Source organism: Apodemus sylvaticus, chromosome 2, assembly GCF_947179515.1.
Source record: "Apodemus sylvaticus chromosome 2, mApoSyl1.1, whole genome shotgun sequence".
NCBI lineage: Eukaryota > Metazoa > Chordata > Mammalia > Rodentia > Muridae > Apodemus > Apodemus sylvaticus.
This window is the reverse complement of record NC_067473.1, coordinates 152,828,515-152,843,382: the sequence shown is the minus strand read 5'-3', so window position 1 is coordinate 152,843,382 and position 14,868 is coordinate 152,828,515. Positions and strand designations below refer to the sequence as shown.

General features: G+C 51.3%; 1 protein-coding gene across 1 annotated transcript in view; it reads left to right on the top strand.

Moving 5' to 3' along the window:
- The window catches only part of Mical3 (microtubule associated monooxygenase, calponin and LIM domain containing 3), a 142,593-nt gene that overhangs the window by 61,559 nt on the left and 66,166 nt on the right, over window positions 1-14,868 (top strand). The window contains exon 15 of the mRNA XM_052172896.1: window positions 9,028-9,214. Coding sequence (XP_052028856.1) covers window positions 9,028-9,214 — 187 coding nt within the window. The remainder of the gene's footprint in view (window positions 1-9,027; window positions 9,215-14,868) is intronic.

The window sequence follows — 14,868 nt, the reverse complement described above, 5'->3', positions numbered from 1 at the left end:
GCCTGAAGTTAGAACAGAACAGGAAGGTCTGGTGTCGCCTGTGCGTGGTGACATGGGTGGCTCTGTGTGTGGGCTGGGCTGGTGCAGCTTTTTTGGTTGCTCTGGGAAGGAGTGGGAAGTATATGTGGCTCAGAGTCTGCTGGCTGGCTCCTGGCCTCTGTCCTGGTGAAGACAAATCTGGCAGCTTGGCAGGTCACCAGATACCTGGTCCTACACGGTTCCTCTGAAGCCCAGTAGCCCAGTAGCACTGTGCCACGCCCCATGCAGGGCCTGCTTTTTGTTGTTGTTCCTGCCTGTTGGTCTTGTCTCCGGCTCCTTTCCTGTCCCCATCAGTGAGCAGCAGGTTGGAATGAGAGATTAGTTAGAAAGAGCCTTGGGCAGATAAGAGCCGTGGTGACCGAGAGAAGTGAAAGCACTTAGATCATCAGGTTCTTTAGCCTACACCGAGTCATGAATTCCACTTAAGTGCCCACAGAAGTGACGCTGACACACTCTGCCTCACTCTCTGTCCCTGCACAGTGTTGAATACTCACACTCATCATTTGTAACTCTAGCATATGGGTTTGGCCCTCTAGATGCGACTATCTCCTGAAAGCTAGAGATGTGTTCAGACTCTCCAGGGAATGGGGACTCAGAGCAGGGGGTGCCTGGGCCACTGCTGGCTGGCCATTCTTCAATAGGCTGGACCTCACTGGGGCTCACTGTGTGTCCCTTGAAGTGGTTCTCTACGAAGGCAAGAGGTGTGGCAGGCATGGCATTCCTCAGCAGAGTTGGCCCGAGAACCTGTTCCGACTTAGGTCATTGTATGGAAGGAGGAACATGGGCAACAACTCTGCTGGCCAGTGGCTCCGCGCTGTTCTTTCCAGAATAAACACTGCGGGCCGTCCTTTGCCCTCCCTTTCCTTTTGATCTCAGAAGCACATCCTGCAGGCAGACGGCACACGGACCAGCCTAGCTTTGGAAGCAGATTGTCATGTGAGGTGGGAACACGGCAGTGGAGATGTTTTTCTGACCTTACATCTGCCACACCTCTGCACCCCACCCTCCTCCCAGTACAGCAGTCTGTACAGGAAGCTGAGAATCTCCTGGAAAGTACCAGAGAGGCCCAGAGTAATGTGTGCTTGTTTCTCAAACGCTGAGAAGCGTCTTTGAGAACCGTAGACCGACCCACAGAGAAGGGCGTGTGGGGTTCAGGCAGGATGAAGGATGAGCCTGCACTTGGTCTGTAGAGCCTCGGTCCTGGCATTTCTTTGTAGTTTTTAAAAGTACGGAATGTGAGTGAGGGGCTTACGGCGTTGATGGAGTGTGGCCACAGGAGGCTTAGTGGGAATGTGCTTTGCCGCAGTGTGATCCGGTGTGCACACGTCCTGTGATATCCATGGCGGCCATCTGCCTTTCCGTATACTTACAATCAGGCCCATCTTTGGGTGCCTATCTTCCCTGATAAAGCCCCTGACCTCTTGACATTACAGGGCATTACACCAAGGTTTCCCCAGCTGTCTCTAGTTACCCAGGCCGCCTTTGCTTGAGGCTCTGGTCCAAGATGAAAAACAAGAGACTTGATAAATCACCCTGAACACAGAGTTCGGTGCTGTGGAGGGTGGTGAAGTTAGGGGCCTCTTGGGATGCTTTGCACGTGAGTAAATGCTCCTCAACCCTCCCAGGAGCCGTCTCCACCCGGCCCATTTCAACAGTGTTCTTTCTGTTTGTGTCTATTGGTGTAAAAGCGACGGGAAAAGGAGCGCTCTCGGACCTGCCCCAAAAAAGTCATCACTCTGTCTCCTCCTCCTACTCCACCTTCCTGCCGGGCGCACGGTGGGCAGCAGGTGACCCTCTGCATGCTCGGTGTCCTGTCTGTCCTGTCTGTCCTACCACCCACACGGAGAACGTAGGAGCCATCTCAATAATCCCTCTTTTTAGAGAAAAGTTTTTAAAAAATGACTTGTAGCAAAAAAACAACCTTCGTTGCTACAAGAGAACGATTCCTGTTGTGACTTCAGGTGAGGGCCCTGCACATTCAAACCCTGCATGTTCTGGTCTAGCCCCTGTCATGGGAGGACAGCCACAAACCAAAATGTAACATATATTCATCTCAGACCCAATATCCGCAAGTTCCAAGAGGTACATTTTTATAGGACCCCCCCCACTCAGTAGCCACGTTTCTTTTGCTGCCTTATGCAGTGTGGTTAAGATGTGCACAGGAAAGCTTCGTGTGGCCTCCCTGCATGGCTTCCTCCTGACACTGACAGCCTACCCTCTGGCTTATACTGTTTCTTCTAACCAACCTAGCCACCCACTCACTCACACTCCAGACAGATGGTTGGAGAACTGTATTTGAGAGCCACCAGCCACATGTGGCTGTTGACCGCACAATCACACGTTTGGGGTGGACACACCTAGACCGTGTACACAGAACAGCTTGTGTGTTGGCTGACCTTCGAGCTAAAACCCTATAAAATAAAAAAGCTGCTTCTGAGGGCAGGGCCTGTGAAGGGATATTTTCTTAACAAAGGTAGCCTACCTCAAGAGTGACCACTAACAATGCATCTGGTTTTACAAGCCTTCCTCCCTCTCCTGGGCCTAAGAACTGAGCCAGGCTGGCTGCTGTGACTGCCCAGTGCCTCCTCTAGATAAGGGCTCACAGTCTGAGCATTTGTCCTGCCCCCCCCCCCCCAGTCTCTCAGACAGTTCCCACAGTAACCGTGGGGCAGGTCCTGCCATCATCTCCACTTTACGGTCTGAGGCGTAGGGTGAAGAGGCCGAGGAGTTGTGCAAGACGGCAGGTGAGCAATGGCCGAGAACTGAGTGGAGGCTGTGAGACGTCTGGAGGCCGGTGCTGGGCTCCTGCTGCCTGTGGCAGAGTGACGTCCGCACTGGATGAGGGCAGCTGGCATTCATTTCCAGAGGATGGACATCTCAAGTTTGCTTTAGTGGACAGTGTGGTCCCCAGTCGCCACCTCCTTTCACTGAGGCAGCCTCGTGCCTGTCCTAGGGTTTCCCAGGATTCCCTGTATTAACTGAGAGTGCCACCAGCCTCCACACACCATCAGTAACCTGAGCCCCGTTCCCGTGTTCCTATTCAGGGACTGTGCCCACCCTAGCGTCTCCTCTGCGCTCTGGAACGGTCTTTTGCTCACCCGGTTTCCGTCTCCCCACCTTCCTTGCTGTGGAAAGTTTCCCTGACAATCTGCCTTACACTGCACACCTCCAACCTTATACCGCTGTCTGAAAGACACAGTTGTCTCACCTTTTCACTAACCACAGTTCTTGCTCTGCGTACGGGGCCTCATTGGAGGCAGGTGGGCAGAAAATTGTCACAGATCATGGAATTTGGTACCAGTGGGATTGTGGACAGGTGGGATTGTGGACAGTCGGCTAGGGAAGTCTTGGGCTGGGGATATATACAAATGTGAACCCTGAATTCTTGCCTAAATCTCCCACTGTTGCTGAGTTAGGTCCAAAGAGAGTTGGGACGGAGCTTAAGTTTTTATTTTGTTGCCAACAGATGTACAGGAATCTTCATGCTGGCAGCCGTGGCAAGCAGAATCCCCACCACGAGAGGGTAAAAGCATGAACCTGAGGCGTGGGATGCTGAGAGCCGACCGTTGGGCACGCTGTGTGGCGGGCGGGCGGAGGAAGGGAGCGTGGAGAAGTGTCCCTTCTCCTAGCTTTTTGCACACTTGTCACCCAGCCAAGAGCCAGGCAGGACTCACAAGATAGCATTAACGGCAGAGTGTCCATCTGCAAAGCATCCAGACTGAATGCTAACCCTGGTGCTTTCGTTGTTGCGGTGGGCCGTAGAGACTTCCGGTTTGGTTCTCCATCCCATGCCAAGACCGGATCGCTTCTTCCCCTGAAGTAGGCGAGGGTGGCCAAAAGGCATTGGTAGTTGGGGAGAAGCGGGAGGGAGGAGCCTCGAGACAGACAGGCAATGGCTGTGACAACCTTAGTGCTTGAAATAGAAATACTAAGAACTGAGGTGCATAATGAAAAGCTATAGCTGATCTTTCCACGCAGAGACGTCACTAACTAAAATGGGCTATCATTCCTTTTTTTTTTTTCAATGAATGTGGTGATGAAGGCCCTAACCTACTTATTTTTTTGAGGCTTTTTGCATTGAGCCTATCTTTAAGAATGCAGTGAGCTGGTGCCCCACAGCTCCTGGTGATTTCACAGCTACCTTCTTCCCGCCCTTGCTCTCTGAGAACTGCACTGAGGCCCAGGTAGCAAGCCAGGGCACATCTCCGGACCACTAGGAAACAGGCTGTAGCACCGGCTTCTCTTCCCTTGAAGGAAACTACCAGGAGGACAGGGTTGAGAGGGGAGGTAGGACTGAGGCGGAGGTGGCTGGCCTCTGCCTCTCCCTGTCACCGGCTCTGTTTTACTGCCACTTGGTAGGGAAGTCATGGATTCTGTGCACACAGCTTCTTCCTTCCTCCATCTCAGATCCTACCATAGTCCCATCAGAAGCAGGAGAGCAGGGTAATTAGTGCCCTGCGTTCTGAAGCGAGCATACTTACTGAGGGGTTGACGGCTTTTAATAAGCAACATCTGAAAAGGAAGTGGGAACGTTTGTCGAGTGAAAGAAAACGTGGCAGGAAACTGTGAGGCCCAGGACACAGGTGCCCGGTGGGCACAGGAGATGCCCCAGTGACACACTATGGCATACGGGGACTTTTGTGTTTCCCAGGAGTTGGTGCGTATAGATCCTCAGTGTGGCTCAGGCTAGATACTGGGGACACCACTTCCGTTCTTTTCCAGACTTTCTCCCCCATGCCATAGCCCTGCCCGTGTACGCCCTCACTGTTTGAAGCTCTCCTTCCCTCAGTCACCACACCGTGACTGCTCCACAGTCCAGGTGGTCAGTCATCGAGTTCCTTTTGATGAATAGTGCTCCTGCACAGAGACGGTGGCTCCTTGTCCTGAGTTCAAATAACTGACACCGTCTGAGCGCTATACACAGGGCCCGGAAGCTGTCAGGCCCCTGGAGCAGAGGGTAGGGAGCTCCCAGATACCTGCTGCGCTGCCTTGTTTGCTGCCATGACACCGAAATGTCAACGAAAGAGATGCAGTGGTGCTCCTTGGAGCCTGGGCAGCACCTCTGTCCCTCCCACCTTGTATAGATTGTATCCGGAGTGTGGTGGGAAAACTAAGACTATCTGTTACCTCATCCCCTCTAGATCAGACTCTACACTGAGGCAGCACTCAGGAAGATCCTGCCCACTATTGCTGCACCAGCTGAAGCCAGTGTCAGGAAGACAGGGAATTAAGATCTAGTCCCTGGATCATGCCGTCAGTTTATCGGGCTCCTCCGCGAGCAGAACACCTGTCCTCAACACCTAGTGAGGATGGAGCGTCCCTGAGCTGTGGCATTAGGAGGTGTGGAAAGCCTTGGGCACTGTCCACAGGACAAGGACATGCCCCGAACCCTAGCAGAGGACAGGGAGGGTTCCAATCCCGCTCTTCACTCTTTGTCAGGAGAGAACTAGAGTGGCCGGAGATGTCTCTGCCAAGGGAAAATCCCTGCGCAGGTCAGCAAGGGTTCTTATGTGAGAAGCCAGCGTTACCTGCCTAGGGTGAACCTCGTAGGAATACCACACCAGGGTGCCCTGAGGCTTCACGGGTGCTCACAAATATGCCCCAGAGCCAGCTTAGTGTACGCACTGGGCAATCAGGAAGCAGACGGCAGCCGTAGATGAAGCTCACTCGCTCTGGGAATCGGAAGACCCGCTTTTATTGACCACATACATTCTGCCGCTAAACAGTAAAACCTGTTTGAGGTGTGACTTGTAACATTTTCTCCGCCTTGTATTTTATAGCCAGAGCCTGAGCCTTCACGTCGGTTTTTTGTTGACCAGTGGGAGCTCTCCCTCAGTCTCCGCTCCTCCACACGCCCCGCCTCCCCCTCCTCTGACTCCCTCCGACAGGTAGCATGGCCTGGACTTGAGGAAACCGTGTTCTGCACCCTCACTCGCCCTACTCTCCACAGGTGTCACTCACCCGGGGGTTGGGGGGCCTTTGCCTGGCTCCTCCGAAGCCCCCTCTGTGTATGAGGGCTGTCGAAGACACCGTGTTAGAAAGGCTGCTTAGCTGCCTTTGAGTGTTTACACAAGCCTGTCAGAGTAAAACCACTGTTAAGCTGTGTCTGATACTGATAGCATTTTTCAGCCTTTGACTGAAGACTGCATTCTCTTAATCACGTGCGTGCTACAGAATTTGAACCATGCCGTCACTAACTCTCCTAGTTAAATAGCGAGCACACAGCACTCTTGGTGTTCCTCGTAATCGTGTGTGGAATGAACCCTGCTTTGTCCCGGTGGCTTCGATCCCATTCCAAGGAATTTGTTAGGGATCAGAGCGCCTGCTGCCTCCTTTGCCTGTGCTTCGTATTCTTAGCCGCGTGTACACATGCAGAAGCAGATGCATGCGTGTGGTGTGCAGTAGGGCGAGCCCAGGTTGCTACACTTGGACCCTTCTCGGAGTGGGAAGAAGAAAACCAGCTGCTTTTCATACCAGAAACAAACAGAACTTGAGTCCATCTCTCTGGGGGGAGGGAGGGTGCTTGTGAACTGAATGACAAATGCCCCTGTACACGCAGCCCCAGGCCAAGGCTGCTGAGATAGCCCCGGGTCATGAGAGAAGGGTCCTGGGTGCACTCAGGGGCAAGGGCTGCCGCGTGCTGGGCACTTTGTCATCCGCTCCACAGAGTGAAGAAAATTTGCCTTTCGGATCCTTTGAGGGCAGGCAGCTCTCAGAGGAGAATTTGGCTCTCGGTCTACTCTCCTCTACCTTGTGCCTGCCTGTCGCAGGCATGTGCTTCTCAAAGTCCCTGGTACCAGTAGACCTGATATGCAGGATTATTGGCAGGTGAGGCCAGCCAATCCTGGGATGTCTCCTTATTTGAGCTGGAAAATGATACTGATTGCTTAGTTCCAGCCAGGCCTTAGCTGAGCCTAGTGAGAAGCGTTCTCAAGTGTGAGTCTTAGAGTTGGCCCCACAGAACCTGGGCATGCTGCCCTCTGGACCAGCCGCCCATTTACACATGGCTTTACAGGTTTGCCCCTTAAAGCCACTTCCTAGGGGGTTGATGCCATCTCTGGGATAACTGTACCTTCTGTAATTCTACATCTGAATTAGTGACTACCTCTCCCACTTGACTGGGAGACTCCCTTACTTCTGTCATGAGAGGTGTAGCACACACTGTCTTCCACCTGGAGTCCTGCCTATCACGCCTCTAAACGACTGCCCAGAAGACTGACTGTAGTCCCAGGACAGGTTCCAAGCTAGGCCACAGGGTGCCACTCCTCTTGAGCAGGGCAGATTACCGTGCAGACATAGGCTCTCTCCCCTTTGTTTCTTCAGTGTTGCCAAAGGGAGATTGGGTTAGTTTGATCCGTGTGTGTTGGGGAACAGGATTAAACTGTATTGTTATATAGTCCAGGCTAGCCTTAAACTCATAGCAATCCTCCTGCCTTAGCCTTCCGAGTGCTAAGATTATGATGGTATGCCACTACATTCTGTTTGGATTTTGACTTCTTTTGTTGTTCATCTCTGAAAACAATTCCTCTGGGATTGAAAACAGAAACCTGATTTCCTGGAGCAAAATGAGCAGCTTCCTTCAGCGTATAGCTTGAAATTTGGTATCCCACCTAGTCTGGGAGAAATCCAGCCTCCACATTGGGTAGATGAGCATCGCCTTTCTGCACCCCCTCCCCCTCCCCCACCCCTGCTGCCACCCTATATTAGTGGGGAAATGGCAGGGAGGCTCAGGATGGTCTGCTGCGTGGAGCAGACACTGTGGGTCAGTTTATGAGGCAGGGGGTCACCAGCAATGCCAGAACTCTTCACAGCTATTGTCCACACAGGACTTCAATGTCTGCAAGAATCTGCCTAGTTTCTTCCTCAGCCTGAGGCAGTTCTTATTCGCAGAGCACATTGGGCCCTCTTGTAGCCGCCTGCCTGGAGTCGCCCCTCAGACTCTCTGAGCTCCCAGGATGCAGGCCCCTCCTTCACTTCCATGTTCGCTTCCATTCTGTCTTCTGCCTCCCTAGCCCCAGAACTGGACTCTCAGGAAAACAGGAAGGCCCGAGCTCTTCCCCGTGGGAGATTGTCTCCACTGCTGCTGCTCATGTGCGCTGCCCACCGCGTGGAGCCTGGCACAGTCTCTCGCTCACGGCCCAGTTTCTGCTTGTGGGCACTGTGTTGGCATGGTTTGCGGTTGCACTGTGTTCATTTTACACCCCTCAGAGATTGTTTTTCCTGTCATCTTCTTAATTTACCTTTTTTCCTTCTCATTTCCCTTCCTTTTGACCACCGTGTAATCTCCAACCAATAGAAGTATATAAAGATGTACACGGGCGGAGTGAGCTCATTGGCTGAGCAGATAGCCAATCAGCTTCAAAGGAAAGAGCAACCCAAAACCCTTCTAGACAAGAAGGAACTGGTAAGAGATATCCCAGGGGCACTGTCACTAGTTATAGCACTATAGAGAGCCACCCTCGCCTGCTCTGAGGGGCTTACTGATTTCTGTACCCACCAGGATTGCCATGTGGTAGCTTTCTTGAGTTGGTCTTGATCTTGATGACTGTGGCAGATATTTAGAATGTTCTGTGGAAAAGCACTTTCCTCTTCAAAGATGGTCCCTCCACTGTTCAGAGGATGTGCTCACGTGAACACTAAGTATGTGTATTTATTCTGTCCCCCAAGCAAAGCTCCAGCAGAATAACTGGTTTGATTGTTAGGAAACTCCTAAAGCTTGGATCTTTCCTCAGAAGCATCTATCTCACGGTTGTTGAGCACCACAGGTTTAGACCCCGGCTTGTCCTGAGGGTCCTCAGGAGGGGCTTGTGGAGTGAAGCTACTCCCAGAGCTGCCCTTCGGGAAAGTCACCCACATAGAGCATTTGTAGTCATTAAATACCTGAGGTCTACGTCCATGTGACTGGAGTCATCCTCACCCACAGAGGGCCTGTGTGGCCCCGAGAGAGGCCACAGAGTCTGATATGCTCCTCTCCCCACCTCTCCACAGGGCTCCATAAAGAAAGAGTTCCCGCAGAACTTGGGGGGCAGCGACACGTGCTATTTCTGCCAAAAGCGGGTCTACGTGATGGAGAGGCTGAGCGCCGAGGGCAAGTTCTTCCATCGCAGCTGCTTCAAGTGCGAGTACTGTGCCACCACGCTGCGCCTGTCAGCCTACGCCTATGACATCGAGGATGGTGAGTCTCTGCACATTGGTCACGGCAGTAACCGCAGGTGATGCTCCTTTCTCCTTCCGAGCTGGAGACCTTTGAGCCTTGCCCCTTCCCTTTTCTTTATTCTAAACTTTCTCAACCATCTCTTTCCTTTTTTTTTTTTTAAATATTCTGAGACTCTTTAAAAATATTTTTCCAGTCACCAGACTCTGAGAGTGGTGGCGTAACATCTCCCTCACTTCACGCACTCACTTTCTTGCCTTACTTGAGACTCTGGAGGCTAAAAGGGGCATGACAAGGGTGCCTAGAACTCTTGCTTTAGATAGGTGACAGCAAGCAAAATAGAGCTCAGGCTCCTGCCTTGTGGAGGGGATTGAAAGGCCCAAGCTCTGTAATCTCTGTCTGATATCAGCATCTCAGAGCGGAGACTGCTGTGACTGTGGAAAGACCTTGGTTAGAAGGTAGAGAAGTGTGCTGACAAATAACAGTCAGCTCGTCACCCAAAGGCAATTATGGCTCCTGTAGCCATCCCTACAGGGTACTGAGGAATTAGTGGCGGGTGGTTGAATTTGTTTAAAAGTAATAAAAAATTAAAAAAATAAAATAAAACACTTAGGTGAGCAGGAGAGGAAACTAAATCTTCCAGGGATGACACAAGCCCAGGCCTCAGTGGGTGGTACGTTGACTGTACAGGGACCGGAAAACATGGCCGAGGGAGTCCTATGATTAAGTTATGTCAGGGCAGGCAGACCGTCCTAATAGTGGGACTCGGGCAGCCGCAGGATAGGCGGGAAGGAGCCCCGGGGTGGGCTCCTAGCATTGCAGCCTGTGGCCTGTTTCCTGCATTAGCAATTCCACTGCTCAGCCAAGAACAGAAAGAGTTGCTCGAACGAGGAAGGTCGTCTGTTAGTGCCAGGTTTTTGGTTTCATCCTTATGTATTGTTCTTATTCTCTGGAGAGCACCTTTGACTCCAAGGAGAGAGGTCGGGAGGTGGGACCCCCTACCTCTTAGAACAGCCCTTGATACTCCAGTCATCTTGGTTAGCTTTTTATCTTGAAGCGTGCCTGGAAAGAATCCTCTCAGGGTCTAGCCATTTTGTCCATATTCATGGTTTCACCCATAAAGATATACACACCCTCACCTCATTCTCTTGAGAGTAGAGATGAAGTATGCCTCTAGAGGTAATCAACTTACGTAAAAGAGAATTTTAACTTGGCTCACAGTTTGAAGGCGTTGGTCTATGGCCCACTGGTCGTCTGCTGCCAGGCCACGTGTGACAGCGTGGCATGTGGTAGGACTGTGCAGCCGAGCAGAAGGGCTCAGCTCATTACCAGGAAGCCACAGAGGGAGTCCCACAGGCCCGGTCAAGGGACACCCCAACAACCTAACTTCTCCCAACAGCTGAGGCACAGCCTTTTATTTTAAACACAGGGGCTGGCACATTTTGTGGGAGCGATACACATAGTTCACTTGAGGCAAAGCACAGTGATCTTACCCATCCTCCAAGACACCACTGGTGCCATAGCATCTTGCCTGAGGCACCCTCTACCCAGAATACACTTTCCTACTCATGCAGGAACGTGGCCTTCCTGTCTCCACATGTCCCCCTTCAGGGGTCTCTCCAGACCCCTGGCCATCAGCCAGCTACCATGTTCCAGTTGCCCCTCCTGCTACAGTTGCTCCTACGCAAGCCACGTGTCTTCTGCACCATCCAACTAAAGTTCTCGTCTGCCTCGATGGAGCCCCGTCATCTGTGTTATTAAATGGCATGGACGGTTGAGCAAATGCCAGACAGCTGTGGCACCCCTTCTCGTCCTTCAGTGTGATTGTCAAGATTGCTCAACCTAAGCCGGGTGGTAGTGGAACACACCTTTAATTCCAGCACCCCGGAGGCAGAGGCAGGTGGATCTCTATGAGTTTATGGCCAGCCTGGTCTACAGACCTAGTTCCAGGCCAGCCAGGGCTGCACAGTGAAACCCTGTCCTCATCTAGATAATCTCCAGTCCGTCACTTTACTGAGTCATCTATAACTTATGATTAATCTAGGCTTTCCTGAGACCAGAGCCATAGCGCAGTGGCAGACAGTGCAGGTTCTGGAGCCAGTCTCCTGCCTGCGATGCTCTGACCGTGGGGCCCTTGGGCAGGCAGCTTAGCCTGGCTGCGCCTCCCCTGTGGAAGGGTAATAGCAGTCTGTACCTCTCTGCGTTGTGTGAGCACTAAATGAATGGAGAGATGTAACGTGGTCAGAATCGTGTCTGGCACATAGAATATGTTAGATAAAAATAAAAGTTTTTTTTTTTTAATCCATTCAAAAAGTAAAGTAATATGGTTGAATTTGGGTTAGAGAATAAGAAACATTAAAGCCGGCTACACTGGCACACTACTAAAATCCCAGCACTTGAGAGGTGGAGGTGGGAAGATCAGAGGTTGAAGGTCATGGGCTTCAGGAATCCATACCTCCAGGATAAGTGATTCAAGGAGCACACTCGCCTCACGTCTGACCGTGGACTGTTTCAGCAGACAAAGCGAGAGCTCAGTTCCTGCCCCGTGGGAGGAAGTGCGCTCTAAGAGGCCGGAGAGTGAAGGTTGGCGGAGCGCTCAAGCCCAGATCTCATTTTAGCTGTGTCCTTGCATCATGTGCTGCCAGTTTTCTGGAACATTTTTTGGAAGTTAGCTTTCGGCGAGGATCTGAGCCTAGTCTCTGAAACTTAAGCCCTTGTATGTTGTTACAGTTTGGAGCAGGATCCAGTGCTGGTCAGCTAGGAGTCGGAGCTTAGGATCTGGGTTTCTATCTTAGAAGAAAAAATAAGCAATAATAAGTAATTAGTGTTCTCGAATTATAAGCCTCGGGCCAGTGAGATGGCTCAGCAGGGCAAGGTGCTTGTGGCCAGGCTGATGGCCTGAGTCTGATTCCTTGAGACCCACATCGTGGAAGCAGAGAACCGACTCCAACTCCTGCAGGTTGTCCACTGAGCTCCACACCTGCCCACCTGTGCCTGTCTACACACACACACACACACACACACACACACACAGACTCAGACAAACAAACCCACAGATAGACACACACACACAGACAGACACACACATTCAGACTCAGATACATAAACCTACAGATAAACACACAGACTCAGACACACATATCCACAGATAAATTCAGATAGACACACACTCAAACTCAGACACACATAACCCATAGATAGATACACACAGAGACAGACACACACACAATACACAAATAAATGTAATTTTTTTTAAAATTTAAAAATAAACAAGCTTCATATTAAAACCCTGTCAGACTAAAGTGTGAGCTTTAGAGTTCTGTCTCTCTTCTAAGTAGCAGTCTCAGAGTCCTTCACGGTCCTTCACGATCACAGCAGTCCCCACAGTTGCCACGGCCCACCTGGCCTCAGTCAGATTCCAGTCCTGGGGAACAGGGAGAATGAAATACAGAACAGACAAGATGTGCTCCCTGATCCAGGCACTGATATATTCTATCTTCTATTTACTGGGGTCAGGCCCCAAAAAGAGCAGAGTGACTTATCACAGATTATAGGAAAGTTTCGGTGGACAAGCTAAATACAAAACAAACGAGGAAAAAACACAAAAATCACCTGCTTACACACAGAGAAGCAGATGGTAAGCCACCCCCTTTGCTGGTCACATGTCCCCCATAGTGCCACGTCTCTAAGTACTGGCCGAGTGCCGGCAGCTGGTGAGAAATCTGGGGAAATGTGACATGGTAGGAACATTACCTGAAGTCCATGAGATTCTCTGCGATTTTTCCACCATTGGCTTTAATAAATCCGAAGTACCCAGGTAGAGTCGTTGATAGAGGCTCTCAGTCACTAGCCAGTATGTTGTTGGAAGTGCTAATTTTGTCAGCAGCTTAACTCACAGATGGATAACAAGTTAAAGGCATTGTTGGGTAGCGACAGAAACTGTAGGTGGTAGAGCCTTTTGAAAACTTAGTTATGGGATAGACTCTGGTAATGTTCTTGTCCCTGGCTTTTCCCCATGCTCTCTCCCTCCACCACCGTGATGCCCTGCAGCAGGGAAGCCCGAAGCAGTGTGACCCAAGTAACCCTGGGCCAAGGCATCTGAAATCATGAGCAAAGTCAACATGTCTTCCTTTAGGTTGTTTTCCACAGCTTTGACAACGCTGACTTAATAGTAAAAAGTACAGATGAAGGCATACGTCAGCCATATTTTAAAAAAGAAGAAAATATACAGGGGTTAGGCAGATGGTTCGGTGGGTGCGAGCATTTGCTCTGCAGGCCAGGGGTGAGCACTTGCTCTGAGGGTCTGAGTTTGAGTCCTCAGCACCCACATAAAAGCCAGGCATGGTGGCATGTCCTTGTGACCTCCCTGGCCGGTAGATGAGATGGCAGACTTCCAGTTCAGGAAGAGACCCATCTTAATTAAGGCAATAAATCAGAAATCAATAGAGGGGATACACCCTGGTTTTCCTGCGCATTCACCTGTATGCTCAACGTGTGTGCATACAACACGGAGACGTACTTCAGTCAGCCTGGGCGGGGGTGGAGGGTTGGGGGGTTGGGGGATAGGGGAAGCGTCAATCTCCATGCTTTCCTCTGCCTTGTCTGTCGCCCTGATTACCTTTGTTGGGGTGTCTCTTGGCAGATGACAAAGCAAGCAGCTCCTGGTGCAGCTCTGGAGGCAGCCATCTCAGGGCGGGGCTCTAGCTCTCACACCTAGGTGAGAGGATCGATTCCAATCATTTGACTCCTAGCTTGTCCCAGCACGTGTGTTGGGAAGGAGAACGGGTCTTCCAGACCTTTTGGCTGCACTCTCCATGAGTGATAGCATCACATTCCATAGGACCCAGTAAATGTGCATAGACGTGGCTGGAAGCCCTAGCGAGTCATGTTTGGCCCTGGCTATATTGAAGCACACCCTGGGTTTTATTCAGTCTGTTGATGATCCCTGGAAAACTTTTTGCTGTTGTGGTTTTATTTGTGTGTGTGTGTGTGTGTGTGTATACTTATACATGTGTGCATGTGTGTGCACATGTGTGCACGTCTGCACATGCATGAGCATGTGTGCCACAGCCCATGTAGAGGTCAGAGAACAACTTTGGGAAGGCAGTTATCTCCGTGCACCTTGCTGGCACAGGGTCTCTCTTATTGTTTCTTCTAATTCACACCATCCTCCTGGGTAGCTGGCCTACAAGCCTCTGGCCAGTTCTCCTGTCTCCGCCTCCCATCTGTTTGTAGGAATGCTGGGATTGCTGGGTCCTGTCACCACGCCCTGCTTTTCACCAGGGTCCTAGGGATTGAAGTCAGGTTGTCTGTGGCCTCCTTTACCTCTAAGTCAGCTCTCTAGTCCCTTGTGTTACTTTAGCACCTGTTGTTATAGTTGCAGCCTGCCTTGGACCGACCCTGGCTGGGGAGGGGTGCGGACAGTTCTTTGGGGAACTTTCAGAAGCCTTCCTGGCTCCACCCTGCATTCGTATTGGCTCTTGCCTTCCCTAGAACTGCTGCTGTGGTTTTCATGCGACCATGTCTTTGTCCTCACACACTACTACTTTGTTTGCCGGCTCTGTCGTGCAAGCCTCACATCTGAGCTCTGGGCACTGATTGGCGGCAGCTCAACAACCTTCCCACACCCAAAGGGGAAGGCCTCTATATCAGACACGAGAGGAGCCTGCAGGCTG